Source organism: Giraffa tippelskirchi, chromosome 7 (assembly GCF_054371585.1).
Source record: "Giraffa tippelskirchi isolate mGirTip1 chromosome 7, T2T-mGirTip1v1.2.pri, whole genome shotgun sequence".
Lineage (NCBI taxonomy): Eukaryota > Metazoa > Chordata > Mammalia > Artiodactyla > Giraffidae > Giraffa > Giraffa tippelskirchi.
In genome coordinates this window covers 2,168,846-2,192,083 of record NC_137281.1, presented here as the reverse complement: position 1 = coordinate 2,192,083, position 23,238 = coordinate 2,168,846, and the positions used below count along the sequence as shown (strand labels likewise).

The window sequence follows — 23,238 nt, the reverse complement described above, 5'->3', positions numbered from 1 at the left end:
TGGCCTGCTGCGGTTCATGGGGTCGCAAAGTCAGACACAACTTAGCATCTGAAAAACAACAACAACCATCTTTGGGGTGAGGGAATGCGGAGGTCTTAATAGGATGATGAAAGAGGAGACAAATAAAGAGTCTGTAAGGGTCCGACATGGGGAACAGACTGGTGGTTGCCAAGGGAGAGGCTGGGGAGGCCTGAGGCTTTGGATTAGCAGATGCGAACTATTACGAAGAAGGGATAAGCAGCAAGGCCCGACTGCAGAGCACAGGGTCTGTATTCAGCTTCCCAGGACACCCCATCATGGGAAAGAATGTCTAAAAGGACGTGTGTGTCTGTGTGTGACGGAATCACTTTGCTGTGCAGGAGAAATGAACACAGCACTGTGTATCGACTACACTTCAATAAAATAAGAAAGAGAGCCCTTGAAAATCACAGCCACATCGGGAACCATTGCTTCTCCCAATGCCAGGAAAACCACCCGTGAACCCATTCCATCAGAAACACAGAGGCTTTCCACTGAAATCAGGATCAAGACAGCTTGATACAATTTACTATTGTATTACCAATTAAATAAGTTATTTTAACTAACAATTCTAACTCATTTAACTCACCCCTGGAGGGAAGTAGGCTTCTTGACTCCTTCCTGTCATAAACATCTCCCAAAGCAGAAAGAAAACTCACTTGAACCGCCCCACCATCCACCTATCCCCCCCTTTTTTAAAAATTTTTTTTTTTTTTTTTTTTTTTTTTTTTTTTTACATAGTGAAAACTTTTATATTTGGAATTAGCCAGCTGGACTCAGTTTAGATGATCCCAATTTTGTTGGCAACATCCAAAGCATCATAGTCAGGAGCCAGTCGAACATATGCCTTCTTCTCTCCATCAGGCCTGATCAGAGTATTGACCTTAGCCACGTCAATGTCATAGAGCTTCTTCACAGCCTGTTTAATTTGGTGCTTGTTAGCCTTGACATCCACAATGAATACCAGTGTGTTGTTGTCTTCTATTTTCTTCATGGCTGACTCGGTGGTGAGGGGGAATTTGATGATGGCATAGTGGTCAAGTTTGTTTCTCCTAGGGGCGCTCTTCCGAGGATATTTGGGCTGCCTCCTGAGCCGCAGTGTTTTGGGCCGCCTGAAGGTGGGTGACGTCCGGATCTTCTTTTTCTTGTGGCTGTGGACACCTTTCAACACTGCTTTCTTGGCCTTCAAAGCCTTTGCTTTGGCTTCAGCTTTAGGAGGGGCAGGGGCTTCCTTTTTCGCCTTCGGCGCCATCTTCATGAAAAGGCTAAAAATTTTTTAAAGTATGAAAGTAGGATAGCACATTTACAGGAGACTTGGAAAACAGAACAAAGTTACATATAATCCCACTATCTATTGCAATTATTTTTTAAGTAAATAAATTAAGACTTTTAGTTGGAGTTTCAATATTAAACTCTCAGAAATCAATAGAATGAATAGACAGAAAAGTAGAAGGATATGTAAGTTGCTTCAGTGGTGTCTGACTCTTTGCAACCCTATGGACTGTAGCCCGCAGGGCTCCTCTGTCCATGGGATTCTCCAGGCAAGAATACTGGAGTGGGTGCCATTTCCTGCTCGAGGGGATCTTCCCGACCCAGGGATCAAAGCTGCATCTCCTGCGACTCCTGTATTGCAGACAGATTCTTTACCGCTGAGCCACTGGGAAAGCCCATAGAAGGATATTTTAGATCTAAAAAGCACTATGAACCAATTCAACAATTAAGATTTATACAGTTTGCACACAACAGCAGGGAATAAATTCTATTCAAGTCCCCACAGGGTAAACGCTAGGAGGCACTGGGACATGTTGTTCAGTCGCTCAGGCGTGTCCGACTCTTTGCGACCCCACGGACTGCAGCCCGCCAGGCCTCCCTGTCCATCCCCAACTCCCGGAGGTTACTCAAACCCATGTCCATGGAGTCGGTGATGCCACCCAGCCATCTCATCCTCTGTCGTCCCCTTCTCCTCCTGCCCCCAATCCTTCCCAGCATCAGGGTCTTTTCCAAGGAGTCAGTTCTTTGCGTCAGGTGGCCAAAGTATTGGAGCTTCAGCTTTAGTCCTTCCAATGAATATTCAAGGTTGATTTCCTTTAGGATTGAACATATCCAGGGACGTAAACAAGATGAAAAAATTTCATGGTCTAAAGGTTTTGAAAGCATACCAAGTCTGTTCTTTCCTCACTGTGGAATCATGTTAGCAATCAATGCCAAACGATATTTGAGGATAACCCACAATGTGCCCCGCCTTCCGCCTTTAATAGGCTGAGGATCCAGGCAATCGACGATTGTAATTAGTTTTAAATTTAACAATGAGGAAGCAATTAGAGCAAGGCGGAAGGCCTGCAAAAGAACAGGTAAATCTGTATATGCAGATTCTTGATTACATATTGGAAAACCCAACAGATTTTGTGGAAGAGCGATGACCAAGACGTGTGTGTGTGTCTGACACACTCTGCCTCCGGGTCTCCCTCTGAGAGGGTCTGTTTTGGGGAGACCCACATTAGGTCCTGCTGATACCAAAACCTTCCTTTTGCTCAGTGAAATTACATTCCAAACAGGGGTGACGGTCATGGGAACAAGATCATCCGGTAACAGCTCTAGAGGTTTACCGCTGGACGCAGCATCTTTGGGCTGAGGACAGGCGTTTTACCCTCTAGGAGTCCGGGGAACTCCCTAAACCTGTCATTTTCTAAAGTTGCTTGTTGTTCTGAATCGAAGAGACAGGGGCGCAGGTCCTTCCCAAATTGGGAGCACCCGTGAGGACAAGCCTTGCAGCCCAGGGCCTCCCACCCAGGATGCTGAATGCTTTCCAGCTTGTGCGGCGAAGGACCCGGCAACGCACCAGCCACAGCCAATGGGGAGCAAGGGCGGAAGCGGAGCAGACCCCAGAGCTTATAAAGCTGGAAAGCGGGCCGGCCCAGCGCCTTCTCTTTCTGCTTGGGGAGATGTCTGTGACAGGAAGGAGCCAGGAAGCCCGGTTCCCCTCAGGGGTGAGTGGGTTGTTTTCCTGCTGTGCGGCCTGGTCTTCCACATCACTTTCTCAGTTACTGGATCAGACCCTTGCCTTCACCAGGAGTTTGTTCTTCTCTTTCTAGTTCCTTGAGGTGTGAAGTTAGGTTGTTATATTTAAGATCTTTCCTTTTTCTTAATCTAGGCTGCTTCTTTTTGCTCAAATAGCAGAATAACAGAATCAAGAGTGGAGATGGTTCTTATCCACAGGGAGCTTGCAATTATCCAAAACCACCGCTGCAAAGGGAAAGAGAGAAAGCTTTGAATCAGCGCCCAGCAGAGGATGACTTAGGCAACCAGGAAGTTCCCGGATGAGGGGATGAGCGCTGAACGATGATCATGAACGATGACTCAGAGAGGGGCTCCCCTGGTGGTCCAGCAGTTAAGACTCCACCTTCCAGGGCGGGGTGGGAGTGGTGTGGGTTCCATCCCTGGTCAGGGGGCTAAGATCCCATGTGCCTTGTGGCCAAAAACCCAAAATATGAAACAGAAGCATTATGGTAACAAATTCAATAAAGACTTTAAAATCCAAAAATCTTAAAAAAAAACAACCAAAAATCCCTCAAGAGAGGCAATAGGATGCGAGGAGTAGACCAAGACAAAAGCCCCTTTCCTGATAATGACTTCATTCTCTTTTCCTCCACATTTCTCTCTCTACACACAATAAATCTGATGGAAGACCACGAAAGAAGGATGTGATAGAGAAGATAGGTAGAAGGGAATAATATATATACCTTTTAAAAAATATTTACATTAATTCTTTAATACCATATATTATCAAATCCATATTCAAATTTCCCCAGCTGTCCTAAGAATAGCTCTTACAGCTGTTTTATTTAAACTAGGAGCACAACTTGCATCTGCTTCTTACAGCGTTTGGGCTTCCCAGGTGGCACTGGTGTAAAGAACCTGCCTGCCAATTCAGGAGACGTAAGAGACGCAGGTTCGATCCCTGGGTCGGGAAGATGCCCTGGAGAAGGAAATGGCAACCCAGTCGAGTATTCTTGGCTAGAGAATCCCACGGACAGAGGAGCCTGGGGGGCTAGAGTCCACGGGGTCACAAAGAGTCAGACAGGACTGAAGCGACTTAGCACACACACACTACGGCTCTTAAAACACTTTTACTCTAGAACGTCCCTCTCCTCCCCACCCTTTGGACATTGGCTTGTTTTTTATATTAACCGCATTTAGCTGTGCAGCTCAGCGGCACTGAGTACATTCCCATCGTCATGCAAGTCTCACCAGCATCCATTTCCCGAATGTCTCACCTTCCTAAATGGAGACGTCGATTCCAGGTGCTTTTTATAAACACTCAGTGAGTCTTCAAAATAACCACGGCATAGAAGGAAGCCCTGAGTCACTACTAGCTCTGATGTCCCATGCACTGTCTTAAATGTACCTGTGGGTGTGTCTGAGAACCGTCCCTGGCACATACGAGATTCCCGCCATCAAAGGTGAGACAAAGAGAATGAACGCTAGAGTGGATTTGAGTCTAAGCGCTGAGCCCCAGTGCTGGAGGGACCCCAGGTCTTTCCACAGGGACCGAGAACTTCCCAGGAAGGGAGGGAAAGAGAAAATCCAGCACGTGATGGGCTTCAGCGGTTACAGTGTTCGTCACTCAGTCATATCACACCCTTTCATGACCCTGTGGACTGTGGCCCACCAGGCTCCTCTGTCCATGGGATTCTCCAGGCAAGGATACTGGAGTGGGTTGCCATTTCCTTCTGCAGGGGATCTTCCCCACCCCGGGTGGAACCTGGGTCTCCTGCATTGCAGGCGGGTTCTTTAGCTCTGAACCACCAGGGAAGCCGCCAGGCTCCATCAAGTCTAGATTAAATAAATCTCCTCCCCGGGGTGGGGCGCTCACGTTCTCGTAACCTCATGTCTCCGCAGGTTGGTCTGTCTGCTCTTCCAGCTGGTCCCCTCTGCCCGCCGGCGCTGCGGTTCCCGACCCTGAGTGACCATGGGCGACGTGAACTTGAACTCTGACCCCGCCTCCTCCCCTCTGTCCCCGTCTGGTGTCCCCCCTCCCTCGCCAGCATCTTCCTCCTCCACCCTCCCCTTCAGAAACGGAGTCATGCTTTTCATGCTCTCTGTAAGCGCGGAGCATCTACAGCGGTTCAAGCAGCTTTTAGTGGAGGAGACACCTAGACCTGGCTGCGCCCCGGTCACCTGGGACCAGCTGAAGACCGCCCGACGTGGGGAGGTGGTCCATCTGCTGACCGAGCACTTCCCGGGACGACGCGCCTGGGAGGTGGCTCGTGACGTCTTCACCAAGATGAACCAGACGGAGCTGTGTCTTCAGACGCAGAGGGAGCTGAACGGTGAGCGGGAATCTAGAATAGAGCAGGAGGAGGCAGGGGGCTTGGGTGCTGGAGAGCTCAGCACTTTCCCAGCCACTCCTATGGGCCAGCTGAACAACAGCAAGTAGTGGAGTGTGTGTGTGTGTGTGTGTGTATGCGCGCACACACACACACACACTCACATATGGGCTTCCCTGGCAGCTCGGTGGTAAAGAACCCGCCTGCCGATGCAGGAGACAGGAGTTCGATCCCTGGGTCAGGAAGATCCCCTGGAGAAGGAAATGGCAGCCCACTCCAGTATCCTTGCCTGGAGAATCCCATGGACGGAGGAGCCCGGTGGGTTACAGTCCATGGGGTTGCAAAGAGTCAGACAGGACTGAAGCGACTTAGCACGCACGCATTATGGCTTTTAAAACACTTTTATTCTAGAACTTCCCTCCCCTCCCCACCCTTTTGACATTGGCTTTGCCTTACGGCTGAGCAAGTAAATACACACACACCAACACCCTTCCCGTTACCGTCTGCCTCCACACCAGTCTCACTTCCCAACGTCGTGATGGGAGCCCAGGTAAGCTTCCTCTCCCTGCACGAAGAAGGTCAGAGCATGAGACTCGTGAATGGCCCAGCCGCCGCGTTCCTTAAAGGCCCGTTGCCTCTGGGCAGCTCTGCTTTCTGTCCATCTTGTCAGGCCTATGACACAGCCTCCATTTTTTTTTTCCTTTTGGTCTGTTCCAGAAATTTTACCTAACTTGGAACCAGAGGCCTTGAACCTGAGAAAGAGGGAACTGACTTTGGAGGAAGATGAGTCTGGTACGTGCTGGGCCCGTGAGGACCCTGGCGGACAAGAGGCCGTGGGTTGGGATGAGATGCTGGCTTCCTAAGGCGCGGCGGGCTGTAAACGGGTGAGCCCAGTGTCCCTTCTGTGAATCGGAACTTCAGGTAAAGCCGCGGCTGTGGACTCATCTAAGGAGGAAGTCCAGCCACCGTCCTTCTCTCTCTCTCATTCGGTTGGATTCAGTCTTTTTTCTTAATATTTATTGTTTAAATTTATTTTTGGCTGTGCCAGGTCTTTGTTGCGGCATGTGGGGCCTAGTTCCCTGACCAGGGGTAGAACCCGCGCCCCCTGCCTTGGGAGCCTTAGCCACTGGGCCACCAGGGCTTGCAGAACAAGTGCCTGATTGGTGCGCCTGTGTCCTAGGGCCGGCGGTAGACACGGAGGCTCGTTTTCCGGTTGGTCAGTTAGCCCTCACGAACAGCTGATGCTGGAGCCTGTGTCTCCCCCGTCTCGTTCCCGCAGATAAAATTTGGGAGTATAAGGCACGTGTGATGAGTGAGCACTCAACCCTGTGGGACAGGACATCTTGGCCTGGGAACAACGTGGACTTCTTTTACCAAGAGCCCTGCAGAGAAGACACACTCCTGCAGTGTCTTCTTCTTCCCAGAAAGCCCCAAGGAAGACAGCCCAAGACCGTGGTCCTTCAGGGAGACGCCGGCGTCGGGAAAACCACCGTGGCCAAAAAAGTGATGCTGGAGTGGGCGCAGAACAAGTTCTACGCCCACAAGGTCTGGTTCGCTTTCTACCTCCACTGCCAGCAGATGGACCGGCCGGAGGAGGAGAGCTTCTCCGAGCTGATCGCCTGCAAGCTGTCCGGGTCTCCGGCTCTCGCGTCTAGGATCCTCTCCCACCCGGAACACCTCCTCCTCCTGCTGGATGGCTTCGAGGAACTAACCCTGACCCTCATAGACAGACCGGAGGACCTGAGTGAAGACTGGAGCCAGAAGATGCCCTGGTCCGTCCTCCTGACCAGTCTGTTGACCAAAAGGATGCTCCCTGACGCCACGATCATCGTCTTCCTGAGGTTCAGCTTGTGGGAAACCGTGAGTCCCTTTCTGAAATGCCCCTCTCTGATCACCCTGACGGGCTTCAGCGCGCCTGAGAGATCCAGGTATTTCAGGTCGTACTTCAAAAACAGGCGCGATGCCGACGCAGCCTTGCATTTCGTCACGGGCAACGCGGTCCTCTTCTCCATGTGCCGGGTCCCCGTCACCTGCTGGCTGGTCTGCTCTTGCCTGAAACAGCAGATGGAGCGAGGAAGCAGCCTGCCGCGGGCATTCCCCAACGCCACGTCCGTGTTCGTCCACTACCTCTCCAGCCTGTTTCCGGTCAGGGTGAGGCACGTCATCGGCGAGACCCACCAGGACCAGCTGAAACGCCTGTGCTCCTTGGCTGCGGAGGGCATGTGGAAGAACCAGTGGGTGTTCAGTAAGACGGACCTCAACCTGGCCAGGCTGGACGACAGGGACGTCGAGGTGTTTCTCGGCGTGTGGATCCTCCGGAGGGTGGTGGCCGGCAGCGACCTGGTCGCCTTCGCCCACCCGAGCTTCCAGGAGTTCTTCGCTGCCCTGCTGTTCGTCCTCTGCTTCCCACAGAGACTCAGGAACTTCCACGCGCTGGACCGCTTCCGCATCTTACAGCTGCTCGCCCATCCCGGGAGGAGGAAAAACCCCCTGGCCGGGATGGCGCTCTTTCTGTTCGGCCTTCTGAACGACACGTGCGCCCTGGCCGTGGAGCAGCTGTTTGGGTGCAAGGTGTCCTTGGGGAACAAGAGGAAGCTGCTGAAGACCGCCACCGTGCCGCCCCGAGGGGAGCTGCCGGCCGCGCAGCCCGGGCTCCCCCAGCTGTTCTACTGTCTGCACGAGATCCGGGAGGAGGTCTTCGTGGCTCAGATCCTCCACGACTGTCGTAAGGCTCTGCTGGTCATCAGCAAGGCCAGGGACCTGCAGGTCTCCGCTTTCTGCCTCAAGTTCTGCCGACGTCTGCGGGAGTTAGAACTGACGGTCGCCTGGGCCATCACCAAAGCGAGCAGCCCCTCGCCAGGCCCTCTTCCTTCCCCCCGGTAAGTGCTGGAATCTCTCCTCCAGTGGGATTCGAGGTCCCGCCGGGGAACCTTGTCCAGCATCTCCTGGGCATCAAGGGTGACTGCCTGTAGTGAGTGGATCCCTTGCACATGGGAGTTTGTCTTATAAACAGGCCGTTCCAGTTTAACACACAAAAAAAGAATGGGTAGTGGTGAGCTCAATGGTGACTTCATTATCTCAGCCCCAGAGACCGTCAGTGAACTAGAGAAACTGCGTATATTTTTTTTCTGTCTCATGCAACTGAAGGAAGTGCCTGGGTTAAATGTTCTGCAGAGCATGTGTTTACTCATATTGTGAGTAATTCCGCTTGAAACAATATGGCTTCGTTGAAAACACAAGCAGGAAACAACTGTTTATGTCTCGGCTGAGGGCTGTCGGGAATGTTTGGTACAGTTTCACTGAAAAACGTGTCTAAGAGTGTGTGACATTTGAAAACTTCCTGTTGTTGTTCAGTTGCTAAGTCACGTCTGATTCTTTACGACCCCACGGACTGGAGTCCACCAGGCTCCTCTGTCCTTGGGATTCTCCAGGCAAGAATCCTGGAGTGGGTTGCTGTGCCCTCCTCCAGGGGATCTTCCCGACCCAGGGATGGAACCCGTGTCTCTTACATCTCCTGCACTGGCGGGCGGGTTCTTTACAGCTGACCCACCAGGGAAGCCCCAAACTGCTGGTGGAAAAGCATGAAGTGGGAGAGAAAGGAACTCCTAAGCTGGGGGATAACAGGACGGACAGCATTCCTGGGGCGCTGATTCCACTAAAACTGAGAAAATCCTGGAACAAAAATGAGATCCTTCCTGCTCTGCTGTGTGCCCTCTCCCCCACGCACGTGGGGCTCCCTCCTCTGTCGCCCCTTACTCTGTGGGCTGTGATGTCGTCAGTCTCTAGGCACGTGCTGTCTGGGGGGCCTTGCAGAGCCGAACCACCGAACATGCTGCTCTTGGGAGAGAGTTTAGATTCTGTGCTCACCGTGCCCTAGTAATGATAATAATAATACTTTTCCCTTATTCTGTTCCTTATAGAGTTTTTATTCTTCCTTTTTAAAAGTTTTCATTTTCTGTTGCGGTGTAGCTGATTAACAATGCTGTGATAGTTTCGGATGAACAGTGAAGGGACTCAGCCCTACATACACATGTATCCGCTCTCCCCCAAACCCCCCTCCCATCCAGGCTGCCTCATAACATGGAGCAGAGTTCCCTGCGCTACAGCACGTCCTTGTTGGTTATCATTTTAAACAGCAGTGACTGCATGTCCATCCCACACTCCGTAACTGTCCCTTCCCCCCACCCTTCACCCCTGCGAACCCTAAGTTCCCGCAGAGCCAGACACGACGGAGCAACTGAACCATAAGTTCGTTCTCCAAGTCTGTGAGCCTCTTTCTGTTTTATAAGTAAGTTCATTTGCATCATTTCTCTTTAGATCCCACATATGAGGGGTGTCATATGATACTTCTCCTCTGTCTGACTTGCTTCGAGGCGTTTTTCCTTAATAACAATTTCATAAGCACAGAGTAAGAATATAGTTTCTATCTTGCGACCTAATTCCTGCCCGCATATAAATCCTGATTGGTCACAAAGCAGCTCTCTTTCTCCCTCAGTCATGTTAAACTGTAAGTGGGGCCACGAACGTTCCTGGAATAGAATGAGGAATCTCAGATCAGTTCTCCTGGGCGACTTCGTATTTATTTTTTAAGTGTGTACTATGCATTTGGCCGCGTGGGGTCTGGGTGGCAGCAGCGGCTCCTTCCTCGCGGCGTGTGGGGTCCCCCCTCGCAGCGCAGACTCTCTGGCTGTGGCCCGTGGGCTCAGTAGTTGTATCACGGGGGTTTGCTGCTCCACAGGCATGTGGGACCTTAGTTCCCACCAGGAATCGAGCCCACGCCCCCTGCATTGCGAGGCGGATTCTTCATCACTGGACCACCAGGCAAGTCCCCCGGGCCACTTTCTAAACAAGGGCATCTCAGGAAAGCCCCAAAGGGATCCACGACCATAAGCAAGTCCTGGGTTTGCCGGTAGGTTTCCTTGAGCTTAGTTACTAACGCTGAGCAATTTTTTCTGTTTTTTTCTCTCCCACACAGACCAGAAGGCAGAGACAGGAGTTCTCTCTGGTGGCAAGACTTCTGCTCTGTGTTTAGGACACACGAGAGTTTGGAAGTCCTGACTGTGAAAGACAGTGTGATGGACACAGACACAGTGGAGATTCTTGCCACAGCACTGAGGCATCCACACTGTAACCTCCAAAAACTGATGTGAGTACGAGACAGCCTGATGTCGGTGTCAGTTGCTCAGTCGCGTCCGACTCTTTGCGACCCCATGGACTGCAGCGCGCCAGGCTTCCCTGTCCTTCACTGTCTCCCAGAGTTTGCTCAAACTCACCTCTGTCAAGTCGGTGATGCCATCCAACCATCTCATCCTCTGTCACCCCCTTCTCCTCCTACCCTCAGTCTTTCCCAGCATCAGGGTCTTTTCCAATGAGTCAGCTCTTTGCATCAGGTGGCCAAAGTATTGGAGCTTCAGCTTCAGCATCAGTCCTTCCAGTGAGTGTTCAGGGTTGGTGGGCTGATAGGATGCTGTGATAACCGGACGCTGCTTACCTCTTCAGCTTTAGGCATGTGGGCCCCCTCGTGGTGAGTGAAGACATAATCAGAGTTTTGGTGGAAAACCAGTTCCTGAGACACTTGGAAATACAAGACACGGAAATGAGATGCCAAGTGATAAATGCTCTCTGCAGCACCCTGAAACACCCGCGCTGTTTTCTGCATCTTCTCAGGTGAGGCCCGAGATGGGTGGGGAGAGACACCGGCGCCCCGGGGGTCTGTTCAGAGGTAGGGGTCACAGGCTCAGTCTGCCTGACGCCACACTGAGGTTCAGCTGTTCCTACTTTCACCCAGCTTTCTTCTTTTATCACAGTGTCGTCGATTTACAATATCGTGTGAGCTTCAGGGGTACAGCCAAGTGAGTCAGTTCTGCAGACAGATTTTTCCAGGTTCTTTTCCATTACAGGTGATTGTGAGGTACTGAAGGTAGTTCCCTGTGCTGTGCTGTGCTCAGTCGTGTCCGACTCTCTGTAACCCCGTGGACGGCAGCCCACCAGGCTCCTCTGTCCATGGGATTCTCCAGGCGAGAGTACTGGAGTGGGGTGCCGGGTCCTCCTCCAGGGGATCTTCCCCGCCCAGGGATGGAAGTGGCGTCTCCTGCATTGGCCGGCGGGTCCTTAACCTGGGAAGCCCTGTAGCTCCCTGTGCTATAGAGGAAAGCCTTGCTGCTTCATCTACTTTACTAATTGGACTATAGCTGCCTTACAACACTGTCTCCACCTCTGCTGTACAACAATGCGATCTATTCTGGACACATATCTGCTCATCCCGGACTCCTGATTTCTCCTCTCCCCGCCCCTTTTCCCTTGGGTAACCATGAGTTTGTCTCCCATGTTTGTGAGTCTGTTTCTCTTCTGTAAATAAATTCCTTCATGTTATGCTTCAGATTCCACATACAAGTGATACCAAAATATCGGTCTTTGACTCACTTCGCAGTGTGATAATCTCTGGGTCCATCTCTGTTGCTGCAAATGGCAATATTTCATTCTTATCTGACCATTCACTCGGCTTTTTTTTTTTAAGGTGATGGTCTCACACACGCACACACTGTGAACCGCTTGCCGCCCTCAGGCTCATCAGGCCTCGGCCGGCTCACAGCCGTGCTTTGAACACTTGAGATCAGCCCCCTTAGCACCACGTCACTGCACACGGCCGACGAGTTAACCTCCGTCACCAGACTGTAGCAGAGATCTCCCGAGTTTACTCACCTTATAACTGGGGGGCTGCGCCCTTTAACCATCATTTCCTCCACCCCGCCCCCCACCTGCAGCCCCTACTCTGTCCGCTGGTTCTTCATCCTGAAGGTGGTTGGTGGATAAACATGAAAAGAAGCTGTGCTCCAGGGCAGGAGGAGTCCCTGTCCTGGGGTTGGAGCCCCACGGTTAGCCCACGCCAGCTCGTCACGGCCCCGAGTGTGTGCTATTTTCTACTGTACTAGTGAAAGTTGCCCAGTCGTGTCCAACTCTTTGCCACCCCCTGGACTATATACAGTCCATGGGATTCTTGGGCCAGAACACTGGAGTGGGCAGCCTTTGCCTTCTCCGTGGACCTTCCCAACCCAGGGGTTGACCAGCTCTCCCGCATTGCAGGCGGGTTCTTTACCAGCTGGGCCACTAGGGAAGCCTGTTTTCCATTGGTGACATGCAATTCAGATGCTGATGGATGCGGGTTCACCCAGGAGGATGGAAAGCCCCTCCCGCGGCTCTCGGGGGAGGGACAGGGGCTGAGACAGACTCGAGGTCTGGGTGGCTGGGGGGCACCGTGTCCCCCAGGAGCTAAGGGCTGGTGTCGCTGTGACTCCCGCAGGCTGGAAGGTTGCCCGTTCAACCCCACCCACGGGGCTGACCTCACCAAGAGTCTCAAGAGGAACACCCACCTGAAGACCCTGATGCTGAGACGCGGCTCCCTGGAGAGGGGGGAGCCGTGTTCCCCACTGCTGGCGCCCCAGCTGGAGAGGATGTCGTGAGTGTCCCTGGGGGCCGTGCTGCGCCTCAGACGTTCGGTAGACCGAGAAAAACAGAAAAGAGGGGGGAGTGAGTCACGGAACAAACTGAAGTCTTGTGATTGTTGATGGTGCAGGAGGGATAATGAAGGGTTGAGACAGAGAGAGAGAGACAGACAGAGACAGAGAGACAGAGAGAGACACAGACAGAGACAGACAGAGAGACAGAGACAGACAGAGACAGAGACACAGACAGACAGACAGAGACACAGAGAGAGACAGAGAAACAGAGAGAGACAGACAGACAGAGACAGAGAGTGAGACACAGAGAGAGAGATAGACAGACAGACAGATAGAGACAGACAGACAGAAAGAGACAGAGAGAGAGAGACAGACAGACAGACAGACAGAGACAGACAGAGACAGACAGACAGAGACAGACAGAGACACAGACAGAGACAGAGAGAGACAGACAGACACAGAGAGAGACAGAGACGGACAGACAGACACAGAGAGAGACAGAGACGGACAGACTGAGAGAGAGAGACAGACAGGGAGACAGACGAGGAGATGGGGAGAGGGCAAGACAGAGACAGACAGACAGACAGACAGCGCTCTAACACAGCACGTGTCTGCACCTGCTTTCCTGGGAGGTAGAAGCACAGTGATCCTGACACGTCGTCATCCCGTCTTCGCACTGGAACCTCGCCGGCACCATCTTCCCTCCTCACGGGTGACCCCGGCCCCGGGGCCCCCGCCCCGCCCCATCTGAGGCGGGGGGTCAGGCCCCCTGCCTGCACCGACCCCAACAGGGAGCACGGGTCTGCCGGCCCTCGGGTTCTCACGAGCGGCCTCGTCGGCCGTGTGTGCTTCTCCCAATCGACCGACATCGCGGCCGTCTCCTGTGTTTCGTTATTTCTACAGGCTGTTCCTCTTTCCTGTTCCTCTTTCCTGTGCTGAACGGTAACGTGTATGAATGTGCAACAGTTTAAGTGACTGTCTGATCTGCCGCTGAGGCCTGAGCTGCTCACACACACACAGACACGCATAGACCTGCCACGTCATGGAGAGCGCTCATCTTCAGGGTTAAGGGTCGTTTCCAGACCACACGTGCCAATCTGTAGTGCCCCCAGTGGTGTGGGTAAGAGTCCCCCCGCGCCAGATTCCCATCAGACTCTTGTTACCGTGACGGCTTTGGCCCATCTGTTGAGCAGAAAAGGACATGCTGCTGTTCATTTGTGACTCAAGCACTGCCTTATTTTTTAAGTGACGTGTACCTGACTCACAATCTTGCGTGCGTTTCCGGGGTGTGACACGGTGACCTGCTACTTTCCTACCTCACAGAACGGCCACCACGGTAAGTCCAGCGGTCAGCTGTCACCACTCCGAGCAATGACAACGTTAGATTTCTTTCCTTCATTTTATATTTTTAACGGTAATTTTTTTATTTTTATTTTATTTGACTGAGCCGGTCTTTGCTGCAGCGCGTGGGCTTGACGTCCCTGACCGGTGCTCGCACCTGAGCCCCTGCGCTGAGAACATGCAGGCTTAGCCGCTGGACCACCGGAGAAGTCCCAACAGCAGACGCTTTCTCATTTACGTCTGCACTCCCTCCCTGTGGATGAAGATGCTTTCAGAACCATCCTCTCCACCTTAGCTGTTTTTTTTCCTTCCTTTTGGCTACACAGCATGTGGGAGGTTAGTTCCCCCACCGGGGATCAAACCCGTGCCCCCTGCAGTGGAAGCGCAGGGTCATAACCACCGGACCTCCGAGGAAGCCGCTACATCTTAGCTTCTCTAACATGAAGGCATCTTTCCATCTTTCTGTAACTTTCTGAGATGTCGTCTCTTCCCACGTCACTTCCATAAATGTTTTTACTCTTAGAGTCGTTCTGGTCGCTTTCTCCTCCCTCTTCACCCCTCTCTATAACTGTTTTCTTGATCCGCAAATACTTCTCACATCACGAACCACAGTCCTCTCCTTTAAACCTGGGAAGCCCTAAGAGGCAGTCACAGAGGGGGGATGAGACGTCTGCCTTTAGATCGAAAGCCCTGATGAAAACCCAGTCGAGGGCACGAATTAAACTGCATCCCGACTGTGAGTGTCTCACCCACAGGCTGGAGAATTGTGACCTCACGTCGCTTTCCTGCGGAAGTCTTGCCTTTTCTCTCGTGACTAACCGGAATCTGACCCACCTGAGCCTGGCAGAGAACGCCTTGCAGGATGTCGGGGCGAAGCAGCTCTGGAACGTCTTCCGACACTTTCCGTCTCCTCTGCAGAGGCTGGTGTAAGTCCCTAGACTCCGCTCTCTGGAGCGGAACAGGGCGGTGGGGAGAGACGGCCATGTGTGTATGTTCCTTTACTCCACGGACTGATCAAGCGCCTGCTGCCCGCGCGGCATTGTGCGGGTACTGCAAGAAAGCGTAACAGAGAGGGGATGGCAGTGGTTTCAGTTTCAGGGGCAAATTAGCTGGGGGCAGCATTTCAGACTGTGTGCCGGGCGACCCAGCGGGGAATCACAGAGGCACAACTTTGTGAGACGTCAGAGATGCTGACCTCTTTTCATCTACAGGAACTATTAGCTTGAGGCAGTTCCAACACCGGCTGGCGCTAAATTCTCTTCAGCGATGCTGTGCATGCGTGCTAAGTTGTTCAGTCGTGTCCGACTCTTTGTGACCCCGTGGACTGCAGCACGCCAGGCCTCCCTGTCCTTCACCAGCTCCCGGAGTTTGCTTAAACTCATGTCCATTGAGTCGGTGATGCCATCCAAGCCTCTCATCCTCTGTCGCCCCCTTCTCCTCCCACCTTCAATCTTTCCCAGCATCAGGGTCTTTTCCAATAAGTCTTCTCTTCACATCAGGTGGTCAAAGTATTGGAGCTTCAGCATCACCCATGAATATTCAGGGCGACTTCCTTTAGGATTGACTGGTTTGGTCTTGCTGTCCAAGGGACCCTCAAGAGTCTTCTCCAGCACCACAGTTTGAAAGCATCAGTTAATATATTTAGGTAAAGCTATTCTACAAAAAAAATACAAAAGACAGAAAAGAAGCTTAAAGGCGTTTGGTTGGTGTTTCGTTGCAGGCTGAGGAATTGTGCCCTGACCTCCGAGTGCTGTCAAGATATAGCGTCTGCTCTCGATAAAAATAAAAACCTAAGAAGTCTGGACCTTGGCTGTAACAGCCTGAGAGACAACGGCGTGGTCCTGCTGTGTCAGCCCCTGCTGAACCCTGACTCTGCCCTCCAGGTTCTTGAGTAAGCTGTCCCCATTGCTTCCTTTGGGACCCGGGGTCTGTAAAATTCTCAGGGTAGAACGTGGGGACGTGTTTTGCGTTGCTGGGATTTGCCATCCATTTGGGTAGAAGACTTAGAAGCTTCAGAGCAGTGGTTCTCAGAGTGTAGTCCTCAAATATTGTCCAGTTGCTCGGCCGTGCCCACCTCTGTGACCCTGTGGGCTGTGTGTGTATATGTGTGCCTGTGTGTGTGGTCGCTCAGTAGTGTCCAACTTTGCGACCCCATGAACTGTATCCTGCCAGGTGCCTCTGTCCGTGGGATTTTCCAGCAAGAATACTGAAGTGGGTTGCAATTTCCTCTTCCCAGGGATCTTCCTGACCCGGGGATCAAACCTACATCTCCTGCATTGGCAGGTGGATTTTTTATCACTGAGCCACCTGGGAAGAGGCTCAGACTATGAATGTTTTTGTCTGGGAAACTGTTGGAAAGGCAGATTCTTGCATCATTTGTCTGTCTGTGTCTGGTTTATTTCATTGAGCATTATGCCCTCAAGTTCCACCCAAGTTATCACAAACGGCAGGGTTTCCTTCTACTTCGTGGCTGCGAGGTCTTCCGTTGTGTGTATGTGCCACACTTCTTCTTCATGGCTGTGTAGTATTCCACTGTGTGCACACCACACCTTCTTTATCCATTCATCTGTTGATGCACATCTAGGTTGCTCCATCTCTTGGCTGTTGTAAACAGTGCTGCTGTGGATATGAGGTGCAGATGACTCTATCTGACATTCTGGTTTCAGTTTCTTGGGTCCATACCCGGACGTGGGGGTTGCTTGATCATGTGGGCCCTGCACAGTCTGTGTCTCACAAACACCTCCCATGATTCCCAGGAATGCTAGGGTTTAAGGACCATCATTCCAGGAAAAATTCTTCTATTCAGTGAAACATAAAGAAAAAGGTGTTAGTTTTAGACTAATACCTTAGATGGAGTCTTCTGAAATCAATGTTTATGCTTAGAGACTCTTTTTTCTGTATATAATTTTTCCTTCTCTTATAAGATCTCTATGCCAACATCATACTAGTCAGTGACTTAAAAGGATCTATCCTATTTTTAATTATTATAGTGGTTACTCCAGATATTTAGAAAAGATTTGGAAACATCTCTTCTCCAATAACAAAGGTTGAAACTTTTTTAGAATTATTTTTTATTTATTATTAATTTGTATTGGAATTGATTAACAACATTGTTAGTTTCAGGTGTACAGCAAAGTGACCTAGTTACGCATATACACCTTTTTTTTGCCTCTTTCCTACCTGCATTTTCTGTTCAGTATGATCTGGGTTCTAAGTCTAGGTCTTTTTTTCACTCAGATATGTGAACTTTTATTTTTTTATTGAAGTACAGTTGCTTATAATGTTACACTAGTTTCAGGCATACACCATAGTGATTCAGTATTTTTACAGACTCTACCCCATTAAACATTACACAAAATAATGACTACAATTCCCTATGTTGTACAATACATCCTTGTTATTTATTTTATACTTAATATTTTGTATCTCTTAATTCAGTTAGTTAATTTGCCCTTTTTTCCATCTCCCCCTTGGTAACGCTGGCTTGTTTTCTGTATCTGTGAGATTTCTTCTGTTTTGCATATTTACTCACTTGTGCAATTTCTTATATTCCACATATAAGTGACATCACTTAAGTCTAGATCATTTAAATCAATTTATGTTACATCTTTAATTCCTAGGATTAATCCTGATAATGGATTTCATTTTTGTTGATAATTAACTACTCAAAGGGAATTCACCGGAGGTCACAATTCTTTTACTCCAGAAATTTAGTCTTGGGATTTAAATATTGATTTATCTCCTAGGTTGAGTGAAGTATATTTGCAAGTATGGAATACATTTCCAGGTGACCATAAGTGAAAAGAAGATGTATACGTATATTTGAATCATATTGCAGTACAGCAGAAATTAACACAACATTGTAAATCAATTATATTTTTAATAAGTAATCTACTTTATTTTTAACTTTCTTATTTTGTATTAAGGTATAGCCAATCAACAATGCTGTGATAGTTTCAGGTGAACAGTGAAGGGATTTGGCCGTAACACATACATTCATGTATCTCTTCTCTCCCAAACTCCCCTCCTAACCAGGCTAACACATAACAGGGAGCAGTTTCCTGTGCTCTACAGTAGTTTAATTTTTAAAACTGCTACTCTACCTAAAATAGAGACCCAGCAAGGACCTGCTGTGTAGCACAGAAGAACTCTGCTCTATAATAACCTAAACAGGAAAAAATTTAAAGAAAAGATACATATATATGTACAAGGGAATCTCTTTGCTGAACACCTGCAACTAACACAACATTGTCAGCCAACTATGCTCCAATATAAAATAAAATTTTTAAAAGGGAAAATGGAACTTTTGTTGTTATTGAGTCGCTAAGTTTTGTCCGACTCCTTGCGACCCCATGGACCACAGCACACCAGGCCTCCCTGTCCATCACCAACTCCCAGAGTTTACTCAAACTCATGTCCATCGAGTCGGTGATGCCATCCAACCATCTCATCCTCTGTCGTCCCCTTCTCCTCCTGCCTTCAATCCTTGCCAGCATCAGGGTCTTTTCCAATGAGTTGGGTCTTCGCATCAGGTGGCCAAAGTATTGGAGTTTCAGCTTCAACATCAGTCCCTCCAATGAATATTCAGGACTGATCTCCTTTAGGATGGACTGGTTGGATCTCCTTGCTGTCCAAGGGACCCTCCAGAGTCTTCTCCAAAACCACTTTTCGAAAGCATAAGACTATTCAGAAGGAAATGAGGTATTCTGGCCGCAGTGTGCTTTCCAGGCTGTGAACAGCTCAGCTGGCTGGGCGCTCGGATGCCAGACGCGGGCGCTCAGCCGCAGCCTGTTTCCCTCCCTCAGGCTGGAGGAATGCCAGTTCACCTCCGTCTGCTGCCCGGCCCTGACCTCTGTGCTCCTCCACAACCGGACCCTGCGGCACCTGGACCTCAGCGGAAACGGCGTCGGGCTCCGGGGCGCCAAGCTCCTGCAGGAGGCCGCCCTGAAGAGGGTGCTCAGCCCCGAGGTCGTCCTGTACGTCCCCAGCTTCCCGTCACGGCAGCCACAGCCCTGGGAGGGAAGGCGCCTGTCGGGAGGGCGACCCTGGCCTGAGATGCTGCTGGCGGAGGCAGCCACATCCTGTGCCCCTTTCCTGGGGATCTACAGTTCCCTCACGAGGCTGCCACACCCCCACTCCTCCTTGTCTGTGATGAGAAAGTGGACCGGGATACTCCTGTCTGCTCTTTTTTTGCATTTAAAAATTTTAATTTTTTTTTACAATAGGTCCTGTTGGTTATCTATTTTTTTTTTAATATCTATTTATTTGGCTGCTCAGGGTCTTGGTTGTGGCATGTGGAATCTAGTTCCCTGACCAGGAACTGAACCTGGGCCCCCTGCATTGGGAGCACGGAGTCCTAGCCGCTAGACAGCACCGGGGAAGTCCGGTTATCTATGTTAAATATAGCAGTGTGTGCATGTCCACGTCTGCCCTGGTGGCTCCGTGGTAAAGGATCCGTCTGCAATGCAGGAGACCGGGGTTTGATCCCTGGTCAGGTTTAATCCCCCGGAGGAGGGAATGGCAACCCACTCCAGTATTCTTGCCTGGGAAATCTCATGGACAGAGGAGCCTGGTGGGCTACAGTCCATGGGGTCACAAAGAGTCAGACGTGGCTTAGCACGTGTATGGGAAGTTGGAAGACTCTGGGCTCACTGAAATCATTTCTTGGATGTGCACCTCAGCTCTCTGGGGCCAGGAGCCTGTGTTTTCACGTCCCGAGCTCCCTCGGGGCTCACCAGCTCACCTTGGGCTGTACCTGCAACTGCTGATGATTGTGACATCCTTTGTTCACTGACCTGACAGGCAGTATTCCATTTATCCATCTCCTGGGTGCTGAAGTTCTATTCTAGAGGGTTTATGTATTTTTCCAGGGCTGCAAAAACAAGCGCATGCTGATTCTTTTCTCTCACAGGAAGAAGAAGCAGAGCAACGGAGTGGACATGCTGAGAAGACTGGAGGGCCCGGTGGTGAACAAGGACGTCCTGAAGATGGTTCAGGACTGGAAAGATGAGTTCTGTGATCAGGCGGCAAGGACGGTTTGATCTTGTGACCCCCACCCACCCCAGATATAGTTGTCGTTTTTTTTCCTGATGAAAATTGGGAATCGGTTGCCTTGTCTGTGGGCCATTCTGAGTCTGGGATGGCGCAGTTAGTTCTGGGAGATGCTGTGGAGCATGACCTGCAAACAGCCCCCTGGGAGATACTGAAGGTCGTGTGTCCAACAGAGATCAGTCATGGAGTTGGGGTCACCATGGTAAGGAGCGTGCCAGCTCAGTTCTACTCCTGGCTTCTGGATGTCTTTGAATATGTCCTGTTACCATTGTCACTGACTCACCTACTGGGGTGTTGCAAGAATTGAATTAAAATTGTGCATGAATGCAATTAGAAAATGTTTCAAGTGTTTATTTACAAATAGACTCGCAAGTCAACTGTTATGAAGGAAGATGTCTTGCCTCAAAAGAGGGTTCAGATCTAGAGAGCGTCATACTGACTGAAGTAGGTCAGACAGAGAAGGAGAAATATCATATGACGTCCCTTGTGTGTAGAACGAAAAGAGATGATACAAATGGAGTTACGAAGCAGAGACTCACAGACTCAGAGAACGGCCTTATGGTTGCCCTGGGGGACGGGTGGGGGAGGGACGTGTACACACTGCTGTATTCGAAATGGAGAAGCAGGAGGAGCTCCTGGTAGCACAGGGAACTCTGCTCCGTGTTATGCGGCAGCCTGGATGAGAGGGGAGTTTGGGGGAGAATGGGTACATGTATATGCATGGCTGAGTCCTTTTGCTGCTCACCTGAAACTATCATAACGTTGTTAATCAGCTGTACCCCATACAAAATAAAAAGTTTAAAGTTTGGGGGAAGAAAAATCCGAGGAAGATAATGTAGCAAGCAATGGGAAAGGGAAATTACCTCATGTTGAAGGAACTCTTTTTAAAAGGTGAAACGTGGACCTCCTAGGTGGCTCGGTGGTGAAGAATCCACCTGCCGATCAGGAGACAGGGGTTCAACCCCTGGTCTGTTAAGATGCCACATGCTGTGGAGCAACTAAGCCGGTGAGCTGAAAACAACAACAAAAGAGAAGTGTGACTCAACTTTTTTAAGGATTTAGTCCATTAATAGAGTAAAGCAAAGGGAATTTCTCTGCGACTTATACTAGGATGGGTCTGGGCCCAGACTGGGGGTCTGGAGGGTTCCTCAGTTCTGCCCCCCCCCACCTCCAGTTATCGTGCTAGGACCTTGAGAGGTTGTACAGTATGCAGGGGGCTTCCTGTGCAACCTCGGGGAGGGGACTGCACCGCCCAGGACACACTTTGCACTTGGTTTTCCAGCCACCCTGCTTGCAGGATCTCAGTTCCCGACCAGAGGCTGAGCCCCAGGCTCTTGTCAGTGAAAGCGCGGCGTCCTGCCCCTGGACCACAGGGCGTTCCCCAAACTGTGGGCTTTTGGGGGTTCTGGCTGTTTAGCCTAGGACTTTCCTGGGGGCCCAGTGGTAAGGAATCCACCTACCAGTGCAGGAGACGAGGGTTCAATCCCTGTGGGGAAGATCCCCTGGGGAAGGGAATGGCTACTCACTCCAGTAGTCTTGCCTGGAGAATCCCATGGACAGAGGAGCCTGGCGGGCTACAGTCCCTGGAGGTGGACACGAGTGAGCACCGTACAGCAAGCACAGCTATCTAGCACACGGCTAGTTAATAGTTAGGACAGCGTTTAGAACTCAAAGACCTCGAAAGCAGTCATACAGTCATTTTCTTTTTGTTAACATGAGTCCATGTGCCCAACGCACAGTGACGTGGAACAAACTGGAACGTCGGAGTTTGGAGCAGAGAAAGGTTTGCTGCAGGGCCAGTCAGAGAGACAAGTGGCTCATGCCCTAAAAAACCCTGAGGTCCCCAAAGGGTTTCAGCAACCCATTTTTAAAAGCTAGGTGGAAGATGATACTTTAAGTCAGAAAAACATAGTGTACTGACGCATATACCCTGATGCTGGGAAAGAGTGAGGGCAGGAGGAGAAGGGGGCGGCAGAGGACGAGAAGGTTGGGTGGCATCACCGACTCAATGGTCAGAGTTTGAGCAAAGTCCAGGAGATAGTGGAGGACAGGGAGGCCTGGCGTGCTGCAGCCCACAGGGTCGCAAAGAGTCAGACACGACTGAGCGACTGAACAATGGCAACGCATATATATGGAATCTAGAAAAATGGTACAGGTGAGCCTATTTGCAGGGCAGGAATAGAGATGCTAACCAAGAACAGACTTGTGGACGCAGCGGGGGAAGCAGAGGGTGGGAAGAACCGAGAGCTGCGTGGAAACGTACACCCACTACCATACATACAGCAGAGAGCCGGGGGGAAGCTGCAGCTCGATGCGGGGGCTCAGCCGGCGCTGTGACGACCCGGGGCGGGGGAGGCTCACGGGGGGGACACCTGTATACTGGGGCTGATTCATGTCGATGTCTGGCAGGAACAACACAGCGCTGTGAACCAGTTAACCTCCAATTAAAGATAAATAGAAGCAAGTTTGGGAGAGGTGGTCACAGGTCTGAGGTCAGTTCACACACTATTCTGGCTGCCTGATGATAAGGAAACAGGGGTTCACTTTAATCAGTCCTTAGGCTCCAAGCGGCCTGGGGCTATGAGCTCAAGGTCATCCAGTTGTTAACATCTTCTGTTTGCTGGGGGGAGGGGGGTTCACATCTGCAAAGCAACTCAGGAAATGTGCATCCAGTACGTCTCTCTGGGTACTTCAGAGGCAGCTGCAGCAGAGGCTGGGGGGGAAGGCCTGTCCCCTCCCCACACGAGACCCCCGAGGGGTCCTGCTCTCTGACATTGTTTTCGTAAATATGAAATATAAATACACATGATTCTATAATATATATACATGAATAAATAAATGTGGGAGAATAGCCAAGTCTTCCACACAGAATGCCAAATAACTTATATAAATACTCTGCTGTCAAAAGAAGGGGTGAACTCCCCCAACTCCTTAAGTGTGTGCCATGACTCCCACCCAAAAAGTGAAGGATGGAAAGGTGGGGAAGGCGGGGTAGATTTACAGCAGAGAAACCGGACAAACACGTCAGCCGACTAATCAAGATT

The 23,238-nt window shown here is 50.7% G+C and overlaps 1 protein-coding gene and 1 pseudogene across 2 annotated transcripts; one reads left to right on the top strand and one right to left on the bottom strand.

Annotated features, from left to right (window-relative positions):
• Window positions 1-721: 721 nt before the first annotated feature.
• On the bottom strand, window positions 722-1,284 carry LOC145514484 (large ribosomal subunit protein uL23 pseudogene; annotated as a pseudogene). Its single transcript, XR_014060179.1, has one exon. The product of XR_014060179.1 is annotated as a large ribosomal subunit protein uL23 pseudogene (transcript).
• Window positions 1,235-20,524, top strand: NLRP8 (NLR family pyrin domain containing 8). The gene is made up of 11 exons (XM_081506164.1): window positions 1,235-3,405; window positions 4,918-5,348; window positions 6,063-6,137; window positions 6,625-8,224; window positions 10,321-10,491; window positions 10,845-11,012; window positions 12,646-12,801; window positions 14,899-15,069; window positions 15,864-16,034; window positions 18,949-19,119; window positions 20,055-20,524. The coding sequence occupies exons 2-11, from the start codon at window positions 4,988-4,990 to the stop codon at window positions 20,182-20,184; spliced, it is 3,174 nt and encodes a 1,057-aa protein (XP_081362290.1). The 5' UTR covers window positions 1,235-3,405; window positions 4,918-4,987; the 3' UTR covers window positions 20,185-20,524.
• Window positions 20,525-23,238: the final 2,714 nt, after the last annotated feature.